Source organism: Lipophrys pholis (assembly GCF_963383615.2).
Source record: "Lipophrys pholis genome assembly, chromosome: 2".
Taxonomy (NCBI): Eukaryota; Metazoa; Chordata; class Actinopteri; order Blenniiformes; family Blenniidae; genus Lipophrys; species Lipophrys pholis.
In genome coordinates this window covers 34,894,341-34,906,581 of record NC_137636.1, presented here as the reverse complement: position 1 = coordinate 34,906,581, position 12,241 = coordinate 34,894,341, and the positions used below count along the sequence as shown (strand labels likewise).

At 43.4% G+C, this 12,241-nt stretch overlaps 1 protein-coding gene across 2 annotated transcripts; it reads left to right on the top strand.

Moving 5' to 3' along the window:
- Positions 1 to 1,595: 1,595 nt before the first annotated feature.
- Positions 1,596 to 11,169, top strand: vstm2b (V-set and transmembrane domain containing 2B). 2 transcript variants are annotated; one of them, XM_080493566.1, is made up of 5 exons: positions 1,596 to 2,157; positions 2,457 to 2,644; positions 5,835 to 5,864; positions 7,297 to 7,660; positions 9,315 to 11,169. In XM_080493566.1, the coding sequence occupies exons 1-5, from the start codon at positions 2,094 to 2,096 to the stop codon at positions 9,377 to 9,379; spliced, it is 711 nt and encodes a 236-aa protein (XP_080349692.1). In that variant the 5' UTR covers positions 1,596 to 2,093; the 3' UTR covers positions 9,380 to 11,169. The 2 variants fall into 2 exon arrangements, with proteins under 2 accessions (XP_080349692.1, XP_080349691.1); XM_080493565.1 differs by having other exon boundaries at positions 1,610 to 2,046; positions 9,315 to 10,774.
- The last annotated feature ends 1,072 nt before the right edge of the window (positions 11,170 to 12,241 follow it).

Sequence of the window (12,241 nt, the reverse complement as noted above, 5' to 3'; positions counted from 1 at the left end):
ATTGAGATTCGGGCCAAACTTATCGTCGTTCTGTGTGAACGCACCTTTAACAGCTCCACAACCGTTTTCTTGCTTTTCTCGTCGTGAGTTAAAACTGCATCAACCATATTAATTGCACATTTTTTATTCATCCCAGCATCAGTAAATGGTTTCTTAGCTTTGGCAAGGTTCCATGAAACAAGCGATGATGCTGCATTTGCGGTCTCTTGAATCAATGCCGACATATCGTAGACACGGAGTGCTTTTATGACGTTAGGTTTTCAATTCCTGTTTTGCAGCTGTCTGATTTTGGAGCGTAGTTGGCATTAAAGCTGGCGGCATACAAAGAGTTGAAGTTCCACTTTAGATGATCCACGTTGCTGACAGCTCCGGTCTGCGTGCTTATCAAGCATGGGCCGGTAATCTAAAACTAAACTGTTCAGTCCAGTCAGAGATGAACTGACAGTTTTCCTGGTTGACTTTTCGCTTTTTCACGCTGCAGGTCATGATGTTTCTTTGTTTAATTTTGACTTAGTGCTCGATGACGGGTGGTTGTGGTTGTGAAATTGAAATTCATGAACGTCCAAGCGGCGCACACATTGAAGTAATTATTATATACTATATGCCTTGAAGCCTCGTGTTGAGCCGTTTTCATAGTGACATGTGGGCAAATTTTTTTTGAGAATGGTGAGGAGAAGAAAGATTTGGCTCGTGTGGATGTGGCCTGAGGCTTTAATTTTCCAGGCATGGGTGGTTTGCCTATGAAAGATTCGAAGCAAACACAACATCTCAACGATGAACCATGGGATGCAGTCTGTACATTACCAAAACCGTTAAATCAGAGTGCTTATTTCTTCATTGCATTCAGCCAGACTCAATCTGCCAATGAGTTCAGTGAAACCAGGTTTTAAGCTTTGTCCAATGGAATCGATCAGATTTCCATTGTTTCGAAGGGATGATGAGGCCGAAAAATAAGTTATCTTTTCAAAACTTAAATGTGTGTTTTCTGGGGTTGCGTGGCAGACACTATAAAATGTGACTTGTGGGTAAAGCGTAACTCTCTGTGGCGAGGAGCCTCACAGACAGATGGGATTAGGGAGGAATTTTACATCTGTAAATTTGCTTACCAGGGTTAAAACACACACCAACTAAAATGTAAGGCAGTATCATTGAGGGATCATTTGAAATTTAACTCAAGCTGGAATTTGAAATGACAGCAAGGTACAAAACTTTACAGTGCCTTTGACCTTCTATCATGACAAATGAAGATTGTTTTTCCTTAGAATTGAACCAACTTTTCTGTGGTCTTGTGAGATCTCAACAATGACGTGCTGACATTTTTGTTGCAGAGTGATGTGGCGACACGCGTCCTAAAAGCTCCTCCTCTCTGTTTGTCACTGAGCAGCAGTGGATTCTGACGGGGATTAAATCAGAATTAAGCCTCAGGCTGACAGAGGTGCTCCATGGATTATCTTAATGCACGTGTGTGTTTATGAGCGATACCAAACTGTGTTTGTTTTAAGGTCAGGAGCATTGGAGAGACACACACACACACATGCAGGTGGAGGGAGGGAGGGAAGGAGGGAGGGAGGGAGGACTCAACTCCTTCATGAGATGAACGTATTGGGTTACAACAGCCAGAGGAGACCGTCGGAGTGCAGCCACCTTCCTTTGAATGCATTGCTTTTGGTGTGCAGCGGAGAGACGTTCCTGCAGGTTTTCCCAGAGCGGCGGCTCTACATCTCCTCCCAGGAAATGTTGAAGGGCATTTGAGCAAAGCCAAGAGAGCCTTTTTTTTTTGCGAGGGAGCGGGATGATGATGATGACGACTCTTTTTGCTGCTGACCAACAAATTCTACATTTCCATGCAGACGCCTTCAAAATGGAACAAGAAAAACAAAACAGGGGTTCACATGGGATTACAATAATTTCATTATACATTTTGTAAAGGCGCTTGGTGAAATGTGGCTTGAGAGATGCTCCAGGTCATTCATGTCGACCTGCTAATGCTGCAGTTGCGTCCGGTTGGGATTATCTGTGCATGTGGTTCACACCGTACCCGCTTCTGTGAGTGTCTTGCTGCTACTGCGTGACGGGACAAACGGTGACAAACAATGGGACTCTACAGTGTCATTTACGCTTTCATCCTCAAGTGGCCCTTGTTAATGTGTACCGATGGTAAGTGAAGAGACGGGATGCCACCGGATGAAGTTATAGTTACGACTAGACTTTTGTGTGACGTATCAAATAACTCCTACTAATTATGAAACTTAAAACTTTAAAGTACCTACAAAGACTACAAGGCACTGACCGGGACTTTAATGCTATCTATGAAACAAAGCAGCACCGTCTATGAGATGCACAATGAGACCATGTCATTATGTGGGGGGGGGCTTCAAATACAGGAATATGGAAATGACAGAGCCTTCATTAATCTGCTTACCCTGCTTCTGTCTCTGTCCCTTTTCACACACCAGCTGTATTTACTGAGGTCCCTGCAGATGTGTGTGTGGGGGAGGGAGAGGATGTGGAGATGCCCTGTGCCTTCAAGGCTGTCAGCTCGGCACCGATGTCTCTGAAAATCGAGTGGTGGTATCTGAGTGAGGAACCTGCTGACGAACCGCTTCATGAGCTGCACATTAACACTCTGACCAGCAGAGCCCAGGTACCTGCTGCCCTGATGTTGAGTCACACTTCATTCTCTGACAATATTTAACTCTGCACTCTGTGAGTGAACCAGCATTACAAAATCTCATTTTATGTCTCGGGTCTTTTGCTCTTTTGTTAAATAATTCATGTACTTTGTACTCACGCTGATAAAACAAATCTCTCTCTCTCTTATTGGTACCCTCAGATAGATTTTTGTGCCGCTTGAGAGGGCATCAGACAGTATGTACAGATACATTAAAAACGCAGGATAGTAAAACACACTAGAGACACAGACATCGATGGGCCCTGAGGCTAACCGACAGGTTCAAAAGTGAAGAAATAAATAAATAGAAGGAACCACTAAAATCTCACTGTCAAAACTTGTTGAAAATATGATAAAGAAGGGACAATAAATAGATTAAAATCAGGTCGAACGCCATTAAATAACAAGATAGAAGAGAAAAGTGCATCGAGTAAAGTTAAAACTCATTTAAAAGAGAAACGGCAACAGGAACAAAGCTGCTCCTGTCGCGGCTCGTCTTCATTTTTGGGACTTTGAATCTTCATCCAGGAGCACGAGCCAGAACTCTCTGGCCAGGGGAAGGGAGTCGTCTCCAGAGATGGAACTTACAGTTGCTGTAGCTCCCTGTTGTACAGAGACTGTAGGCTCGGCTGTGACTCTCCGATCAGCCCACGAGCCCATTTTATGGACTGACTGAGAGAGTTCCTCTTTTTGAAATGAAGGTTTCTAAACCAAGCCGCCAGTGAAAAAGACAAAACAGACGCTGGTGTCCCTACTTGTTCACCGCCTCTCAGTTTCCTTCAAAGTTTAACTTTAAGTCAATGATAGTCCCCAGATGTTTATATAATTACACTTTCTTGATAGTTTGTCCCTTGATTAGCCAAGGCATACTCTTGTTTTTTCTGAAGTCAATGACCATGTCCTTGGTCTTGGATATGTCGGGCTGTAGGTGTGCATCCTCACACCACCTGACAAAGTTGTCAAGGAGTGGGCAATGGCTGTTTTCATTTGCCTGTAGCAGGCTCACAATCACAGAGTCATCGGCATATTTTAAAATGAATCAGTCTTTAAAAGTGCTCTGACTCATATTGGTGTAAAAGAATAAATAGCAATGGTGAGTGCACACACTCTAGTGGTGAGCCCGTGGAGTAGCACACTTCATCAGATAAAAACCCATTGACTCTGACCCTCTGTGTCCTGTTTGTTAACAGTTTAAAATCCAGCCCACAAGATCATTGCTAAGGTTAAAATGTTTTAAGAGTGTCTGGGTTAAAATGTGTGGTTGAATCGTATTAAAAGCAGAAGAAAAACCAACAAATAAAAGCCGTGCGTGACACACTCCACTCCAGGTGATTAAAAACTATGTTAAGCAGAGTGAGTGTGGTGTCCTCCACTCCTCTTCTGGGCCTGGAGGCAAACTGGAATTGATCGAGTGCACTCTCATTATTTTCCAAGTTATCAGACGGCACAAGTTTTTAAAAGATTTTCATTCTGATTGACGTCAAAGCCTCAGTTGCTTGTCTTTAGCAAACTGCTTTCGGACTTTCTGATGCATCATCTTTAAATAAAGCTTCCTTCTGGCCATGCAGACCAGTTTGATGCAGTGTGCGGCCTCTGGTTTGAGCACTGGGGGGGCCGACGCCCCACCGCTTCAACCTCTGTAGCAGTGCTGGCAGCTCTCATACGTCTATTTTCCAAAGACAACCTTTGGATATGATGCCGAGCACATGAACTACACTTCTTTGGTTGATCGTGGCGAGGCCTGTTCTGAGTGGAACTGGACTTGTTAAACCTCTCAATGGTCTTAGTCACTGTGCTGCTGCTGAGTTTCAGGCTGTTGGCAAGCTTCTCATCGTCTCGGCCATCTTAATGTAGAGAACAAGTCCTTTTTCAGATCCTCAGAGGGTTCTCTACCATGAGGCTCCACGTTGAACTTCCAGTGACCAGTATGAGAGAGATAAACACCAACTGTAACACATCTGCTCCCAATAGACTATATTCACAATGACGTTAAGGAATTCCGCCGCGGTGCATTGTGGGATACCCTGTGGTACTTGCTGCCATGTACGTGTGTATAAATACCATCTCACAAGAGGTACATGGGACTCCGTCAACTCTCCTTTGCAGCACTAAAGCCACAACAATGTCTATATAGCCATAGATCCTCATAACTGTTTTTATCACAGGCAGCGGCCAAATTGCCCGTTTCACCAGCGATGGCTGTGATCTTACCAGCACGCCTTCTGTCTTTAGCATCCATACAACATACAGTTCCATGGTGCTTAGTGCGTGGGAGGATATGACGTCATCGTGAATGAGGTGTATTCACGCCTGAGACCTTGTAACACAAACATGTCACATGACACCGGTGAGGGAAAATGGTTATTTAGGCCCAATTTACACATTTTCACTGAGGGGTGTGCTCACTTTTTGTTGCCAGCGGTTTAGACATTAATAGCGGTGTCTTGAGTTTTTTTGAGGGCACATTAAATTTACAGTCATACAAGCTGTACACAGGCTACTTGACATTTGTCATCTCTTCAGTGCCGTCCCATCAAAAGTGTGTGATAATGGATGGAGTGTATATGTATGTTCTGTATGTTCTTCCTGTGTGTGTATGGGTTTACTCCCATGACATCCAGTTTCCTCTCACAGTCCAAAAACATGCATTTGAGCTTTAACTGATGAATGTAAATTGCTTTTTTATAATAGGCTTCAGTCATAATTAGGTGTGATCTCTTTCTTTGTTGTTGTTTTTTTTTAAGTTGTTTTTGTTTTTGACACCGCAGTTTCACATTTCCATCTCGTCAAGCTTTTGGAGAATCAGAACAAAAAAGAAATGAACTAAACAAAGAAATAATAACATTTAGTTATGACCAGCTCACCAGGCTATGAACCTGAGCCGGATGACGTGAGATAGAAGATGACTGGACATGATGTGCAGCTCAGGATGCAGGTGATATTAGTGTCACTGCACATAAGTCCCTCAAGATAGGATAAAGTGGCCGGATGTAATGGACTAACTTCCAGTCGTTAGTTCAGGATGATCTATTAGTCTTTCCAGGGGATTGTGTGGTCAGGAAAACTCAGATCAGCTGTTCCCTACATTTTCAAAACGCTAATGTTTTGTTGACAGATCAAAACATTCCCATGTAATGCTTTGTTTTTCTTTTTCAATGTTTAGGTGGGTTTGCGAGAAGCCACAAAAATAAGTGTAAGTATTCACTTTCCTGTTGGACTCAATGTTTCACTGTCTATTTGTCACAGAACTCCACAGCGTAATATTCTCATTCATTTAACAGAAATTTGAATATTGCCTCTTTTTAAGATCCTGCGAGAATTCTGAAATTGACTGCCCACACAAATGATAATAAAAATCTGCTTTCTGCATGCCCTTCTGGAGGTGATCAACTAAGAATAAAATCATATACGAAGAGGAGATTCAAAAAAAGGGCTTTGTGTGCTTTCAGACCGTGTGTACATCCGATCAATCTACAGAAAGTTGTATCATCTTCATGTGCTTGCCTTCCCCAGAGGGACTGGAGGGAGTTTCACAAGCACAAAAATGTGGATCTGGATATGGTGGTGGAGGAAGTTAGCCACAAATAAAGCAATTAGGGAACTGAATGTTCATGAAGTCAAACATTGTGAAGTACATTACAGTCCATACAGGCGTGCAGCCAGTTTACACCTATTTCTAGTTTTCTGATTTAGAACTAATTTACAGCTGAATTACAACCGATTTACAGTTAATGTACCTGATTTACAGCTGATATACAGTTAATCTACACCTTGTTTGCATCTCATTTACATATATCCAAATTTACAATTGATTTACCACTAATTTACAGTTGATTGACCATCCATCCTCTTTCCCACTTATCCAATTCAGGGTCGCTGGAGCCAATCACAGCATCCTGAGGGCAAGGGCAGGTCACCAGTCTATCACAGGGCAAACACATATAGACACATCCACACCTACGGGCATTTTAGCGTCACCAATTGGCCTCACGTGCATGTTTTTGGAGTACCTGGAGGAAACCCACGCACTAACAGGGGGAACATGCAGGCCCTGGGTTGAACTCACGACCCAGGGCTGTGGTGTGAGAGCTAACCACTGCACCGCCCAGTTAATTTACCCCTGATCAAGAGTTGATTCACATCTGGTTAACGGCGGATTTACAGTTTATTTTCATCTTATATACAACTGATTTAAAACGAGTTAAAAACAGACACAATCATAAACGACACTCAGGTTCTCAGAGTCCATTCAACTTTGTGCAAAACGTCTTCTCAGTATTTTATGTGACCTGATACACACTCCAGCTTCCATGTTCATGAAAGCTAACATACAACATTTGTAAATATGCACGCTTAATCACTATCATTTACCCTTCTAGTATTTTTCTTTTTGTGACAGTTGAGGATTAATGATGTGTTTTATTTGAGCTTGAGAAATGTTCCCATTATTGCTAAATAAGATTGTGAGGCCTGGATGAGACAGATTAACATGTTGGTATGTCTGTCTCTTCAAATATGAAGCAATATTCTTCATAATGTATCGAGTGACTACTAAATGTGGATTCTCAATGAAATGCTCTGATTCGCCGTGCTCACTTATGTTCTTCTCTCTGATTTGGGTTCAGACTGTTCATGTTCACGGGAACGCCATCTCTCACCGCCTCAGCCTGTTGAAGGTGAAGAAGGACGAAGCGGGGGTTTATGAATGCCGCGTGTCTGATTTGCGGGCAGATCAGACACAGGAGTTTACGGTTCACGCGTCTCTGAGTGTGGTAGCGGCGAGTGGCATGATGGCCGAGGAGGCTGTGTCGCACATAAAGAAACACTTCCCGCCTGGAAATACCAAACCTGACCTGGGGCTGGCAAGAGACGAAAGATCAGGACAGGGAATGCAGCGGGGCCCGCAGCAGGCCGAGTCCGGCCTCCTCCCCTCCGTCTCATCAACCACCTTCACTGCACTGGCTGAATCCTCAGCCTCACCACTGCCAGGTAATGCCCAGCTCCTCTGGCAGCAGTGTGGCAGTTATTCCTGCTTCTTCTATTACTCACTATCACACCCAGACTGCGGCGACTGAGTGTGGGTCAGTGGATAATACTGTATCCCACCTTTCAGCTCATCCTGGTAAATGTACTTTGGCCTGACAATAATATTAGGGTCTTTTTTATATTTTAAGTTTGTTTGATGAAAACAAAGACAGGTGCAATTTGAAGCCTCTCCCTTTTGACAGCATCGTGGTTTTTTTGTTTTTTTTCTGATAGTCAACACCCGTGAGACTCCAAACTTTTTCTTTGCGAACACAAATTTTTGACCACATTAAACTTAGGCAACCCCGCCCCCACCACACCCAGTTCAATCACAAAAAAAGCCTTGAAAGAACGGAGGCTCACGGCTTCACATGCCTGAGCTGCGGCCGCAACTTCCGCATTGGTCCCGCGACTTCGCTTGCGTAATGACATCACATACCTGAGTCATTATGTGGGATTCCCAACCCCACCTACATTCTAACCATACTCTCTGTGGTGGGACAGCACAACCGAACTGGGTATGAGTGCGCGTTGCCTTCTGTACTGTCCCGGCTATTGACTGGCGTATCAGCCTGGCTGCCATCTTGGATGAGGACCCTCTTGTCCTGCAGGACATTCACTACTATTGGTGAAGGATGTCTTCACAAAATTACAATATTTATTTTAAAATTTTCTCCTGGTTTGGTTTGTTACAAATGGTTTTGAAACTAGACACACTGCAGTAGGAAGCTTTTAACCAGAAGCATTGTTACAACCAAAAAATTATTATTTTTCTATTATTCTTGCTTAATTTTTTTTTTGTGTAGTTTATCCATATATACTGCCAGTGTAAATCTAAGTTTTGAGTGTTGTCTGTCTTTGTCTCACACACATTATATGTGATCGATCAAAAGCGGACCACTGAAGCACTGAAGATATCTTTTAAAACAAATTAAAAAACATTTTTTATTTCTATAGCACCGTATGCAAAGCAGTCACTCAAGGCGTTTAATGGACAGAAAAAAATCAGTATGAGCAAATATGGAAGAGGGTGGCAAGGAAAAGTTCCTTTATAGCTGGAACAAACCTGTAGAACCAGACTCAGAGGCGGAGACTTTCTGCAGAACCAGGCTCGTTCAAATATTCTTGTTTCTTCTGAAAAGCTGCAGATATTTTGTTCACTAACAGTAATGACTTGGTGTTCAGAGGACAGTTTGTTGTTGAGCTACTCGAGCTTGTCTCAGACCTCCTGAGCTTCTTGTAGACGATGACCGGTGCAACAGCAGAGAGATTTCCTGAAATCCCTCCACATTGTCACACGTTGATCCTGAGGACGGACGCAGTGATTGACACTCGCTGCATTCTTCTGATAGAGATTCACAATCAGTGTCATGTACATTTGAAAGAGACAATAACAGCGATAACATGACAGTTTATACATTTGAATGATGTTTGGATGAATATTTTACAAATAATTGTCTGAGTTATTCAACACATCAGTGGCAAAACACATTTAAAAGTGAGCACCAATTTGTTATATGAATATATGAAGCTATACCTATAGGACCAATAATTTGATTCGTGGGATACTGAAAACCATTGATAGCAATTCTTTGTTTGGTCTCTGCCTTTCTCTTAGACTGCGGCATGGTGACGACCATTGACCTGCTCCTCTGCTTCATCCTCCTCCTTCTGGTCCGCTGAAGAAGCTCCACAACTAACAAACAAAGACCAACAAACACTGTAAAGGACCTGAAGAATGCAGCAAGAGTACACTCTGGACTGAGGACGACAGGGATGCTCCACAACAACAGGAGGAGAAACACTGAACCTGTTGAATTAGCACAGAGTCGATGAGTCAGTTACAGAGAGCCTCACTTCATCACGCACAGTTTGACACAGTCACTGTTCAGCTGAGTGTTGGCAACAGTATTTATTTTATGTAAAATGTGTACTGTCAAAGTTTTTATGCGTTTAGGAGGAGGATGTCGTTTACTCTGTCTACAAATACATTATCAGTCAATATTTCCGTCTATCCATGCCAGATGTCTTATGACGCTTTTCCGCTAGTACTTACTCAGCCCTACTCGAGTCGACTCGTGTAGTTCCTCCTTGGCCGAGGTTCCCAGTAGGCCGAGGCCAGTAGACAATGTGACATTGGCAGACGGCTGTCACTGATTGGCCGGCGTGTGACCACATAGATAAATGAGGGGTGTCTCGTTTACCCGCCGTTTTTAACGCCCCTTGGAGCAGCAAGGAGCTGCAGACTTTTCTTTGTCTGGTGGCGACCAGAGGATTCAGGAGCTCGACGGAGCGACCCGCTACGAGTTTTAGGAGGTCTCCGAGCCGCAGATACCACCAGTGTTTTGGATGAACCGGTTTCCCTGTTAACGGGTGACCGGCTTCCTTGATTGTCCCCTTTTCAGAGCGGATGTTAAAAACCGACTGAAATCCTGAGCTGTCCTGGTGAACATCGTCTAACCGCATTTCCATTAAAGTTTAAAGTATTTTTGTCTTATTTTAAAATCAGCTGCTACTAATGGCTGGTGGCAGAAATCACCAGTTAACAGGGGCACCAGTTAAACTGTAACACCGAATAGTGAAGCACACCTTGACAATAAAGCATGATCGTAACAATCCACATTTTGTAACATTAAGAATTTGAATAGCTATAACGTGGAGCTCGTCCAAACGCATGTTTGCTCCGCATCAGGAGATACAGATTCTATCGGGGGTGATTACTTGTACACGATGGGGACAACTCCGAAAACTCTGCCCACACCGCGGTGGTACTGCATTGTAATGGAAAACGACCGAGGCTGAGTCGAGTCGAGTCGGGCCAGGTAGGTACGAGTGGGAAAGCGCCATTATGCTTAGCTGCTCTACATGAAATGTTTTAGTTCAATATGTCAGTTTATTCTCTTTTGTAACACATCTAAATTTGCTGGTCACTGTAAATAACAAAGAGCAAGCAATCTTGGTTGAGATATGGCACTCCTTAAAGACCTAATGACAACACAATATTTTTGAAAAAAAGCAATAAAATAATGTTTTTGTCATACTGCCGTCATACGCTAGTAAACAACTACAAAAAGAGTGACATGAAGTCATAATTTCTTGATTCTCGATTGTGAGCCTTCTGAACAGCCGCCATCTTGGCCGTCACGTCACAGGAGTAACAGGCTCCAGCAGCCAGGCTCAACATGCAGCGATGGACGCACGGAAAAGCAAAGAAACTGAAATATTATCTGACATTTCACACTGTCCAGCGGTAGTTGAAGATTTTTTTTTCAGGAGACGAATATGAGAGAGTGTTTGTGCGAGCGTTGGCTGTCAGACCGAACAGATTTGGCGGGTATATTGACGATCAACCCAGCGACTTCAGCACAGATTCAGACAATCTGAAGACGAGATGCCAATAATGTCTGTCAAGACGACATGGATGTGTCCATATCAGTTTGAGTAGGAGACGACAGAATAAAGACTGGAGATCTGATCTGGTGTGACAATACGTGCTCCTCTCACCACATCCCACTGAGCCTCACAGCCTGAATATCCCTGGTTCAAATCCCTGCCGGGTCCTTTCTGTGTAGAGTTTGCATGTTCTCTACGCATGTGTGTGGGTTTCCTCTGGTACTCCAGTTTACTTCAGCCCTAACCCGTGTTTCTGAATAGTGCTTCAGTTTGAATGGTTTAAATACTCTGGGTCACATTTCAACAAGCCCTCCAACGACCACATTGGTGGATTTTTCAAGCTCCAAAATACGACCTGTCAGAGCGTATTTGCAGCTCCCCTGATGGTGATGGGAGACTGTTTACAATACTAGTAATTCAATTTGTATTTATGTACTCAATTTTGTGTCAATGTTTTTTCAGCTGCGTAAATGGGAAGTTTTGGAGAGGCAGCGTATCTTCCTCATGGCCAGGAGAACCGCAGGGGGCTTTACCGCAGAGTGTCCGAAAGGTTGTTCTCACCACTATAGAGAAACTTTATGAAAGTCTTCTTGATGGTAATAACAGAAACATGCATGTGTTATGACAACATAACAACTTTTTTTAGGTAAACTAAAATGTAAACCTGGGCACCCACACGTTTTTTAATATTGGTGATATTTAGTCTTAATTAATTTCATTGTGATAAAATGTTTCACTGTATATCTTTATACAACCTCTGTAATTTATGTGCTCTAATCACACGGCCTACATGGTCTAAAGTTTCTGGAGAGTGGTGTGTAGGCTCCATCCAGTTACAGCATGCAGGCCATGAGCGTTACTGTTCTTAGAGTTACACGGTATTCATATACTATTTCTTCACCGTTTCTGCTTTGTTTAATGCTATAATTGTACATTTCTTCTTCTCAAAAGTGACTATAGGAGCCAGTCGTGGATCTGGCTTGTTTTCCACCCTGGGCAAACACCCACACCTCTGCACCTAATCGCCCAGAGCAAAATCCACCACTGATGGCAGCAGAACCAAGAACCACATGGAGGAGAGGCCAGGTCCAGGAACCAGGATGGAGGAGAGGCCAGGACCTGGAACCAGGATGGAGGAGAGGCCAGGACCAG

Bases quoted from the DNA above. Each gene is read 5' to 3' on its own strand.
- vstm2b (XM_080493565.1), top strand. From the start codon at position 1,956: ATGCTCCAGGTCATTCATGTCGACCTGCTAATGCTGCAGTTGCGTCCG. The intron at 2,047-2,456 runs GTGAGTGTCTTG...TTCACACACCAG, and splicing joins TTCACACCGTACCCGCTTCT to CTGTATTTACTGAGGTCCCT. The intron at 7,661-9,314 runs GTAATGCCCAGC...CCTTTCTCTTAG, and splicing joins CTCAGCCTCACCACTGCCAG to ACTGCGGCATGGTGACGACC.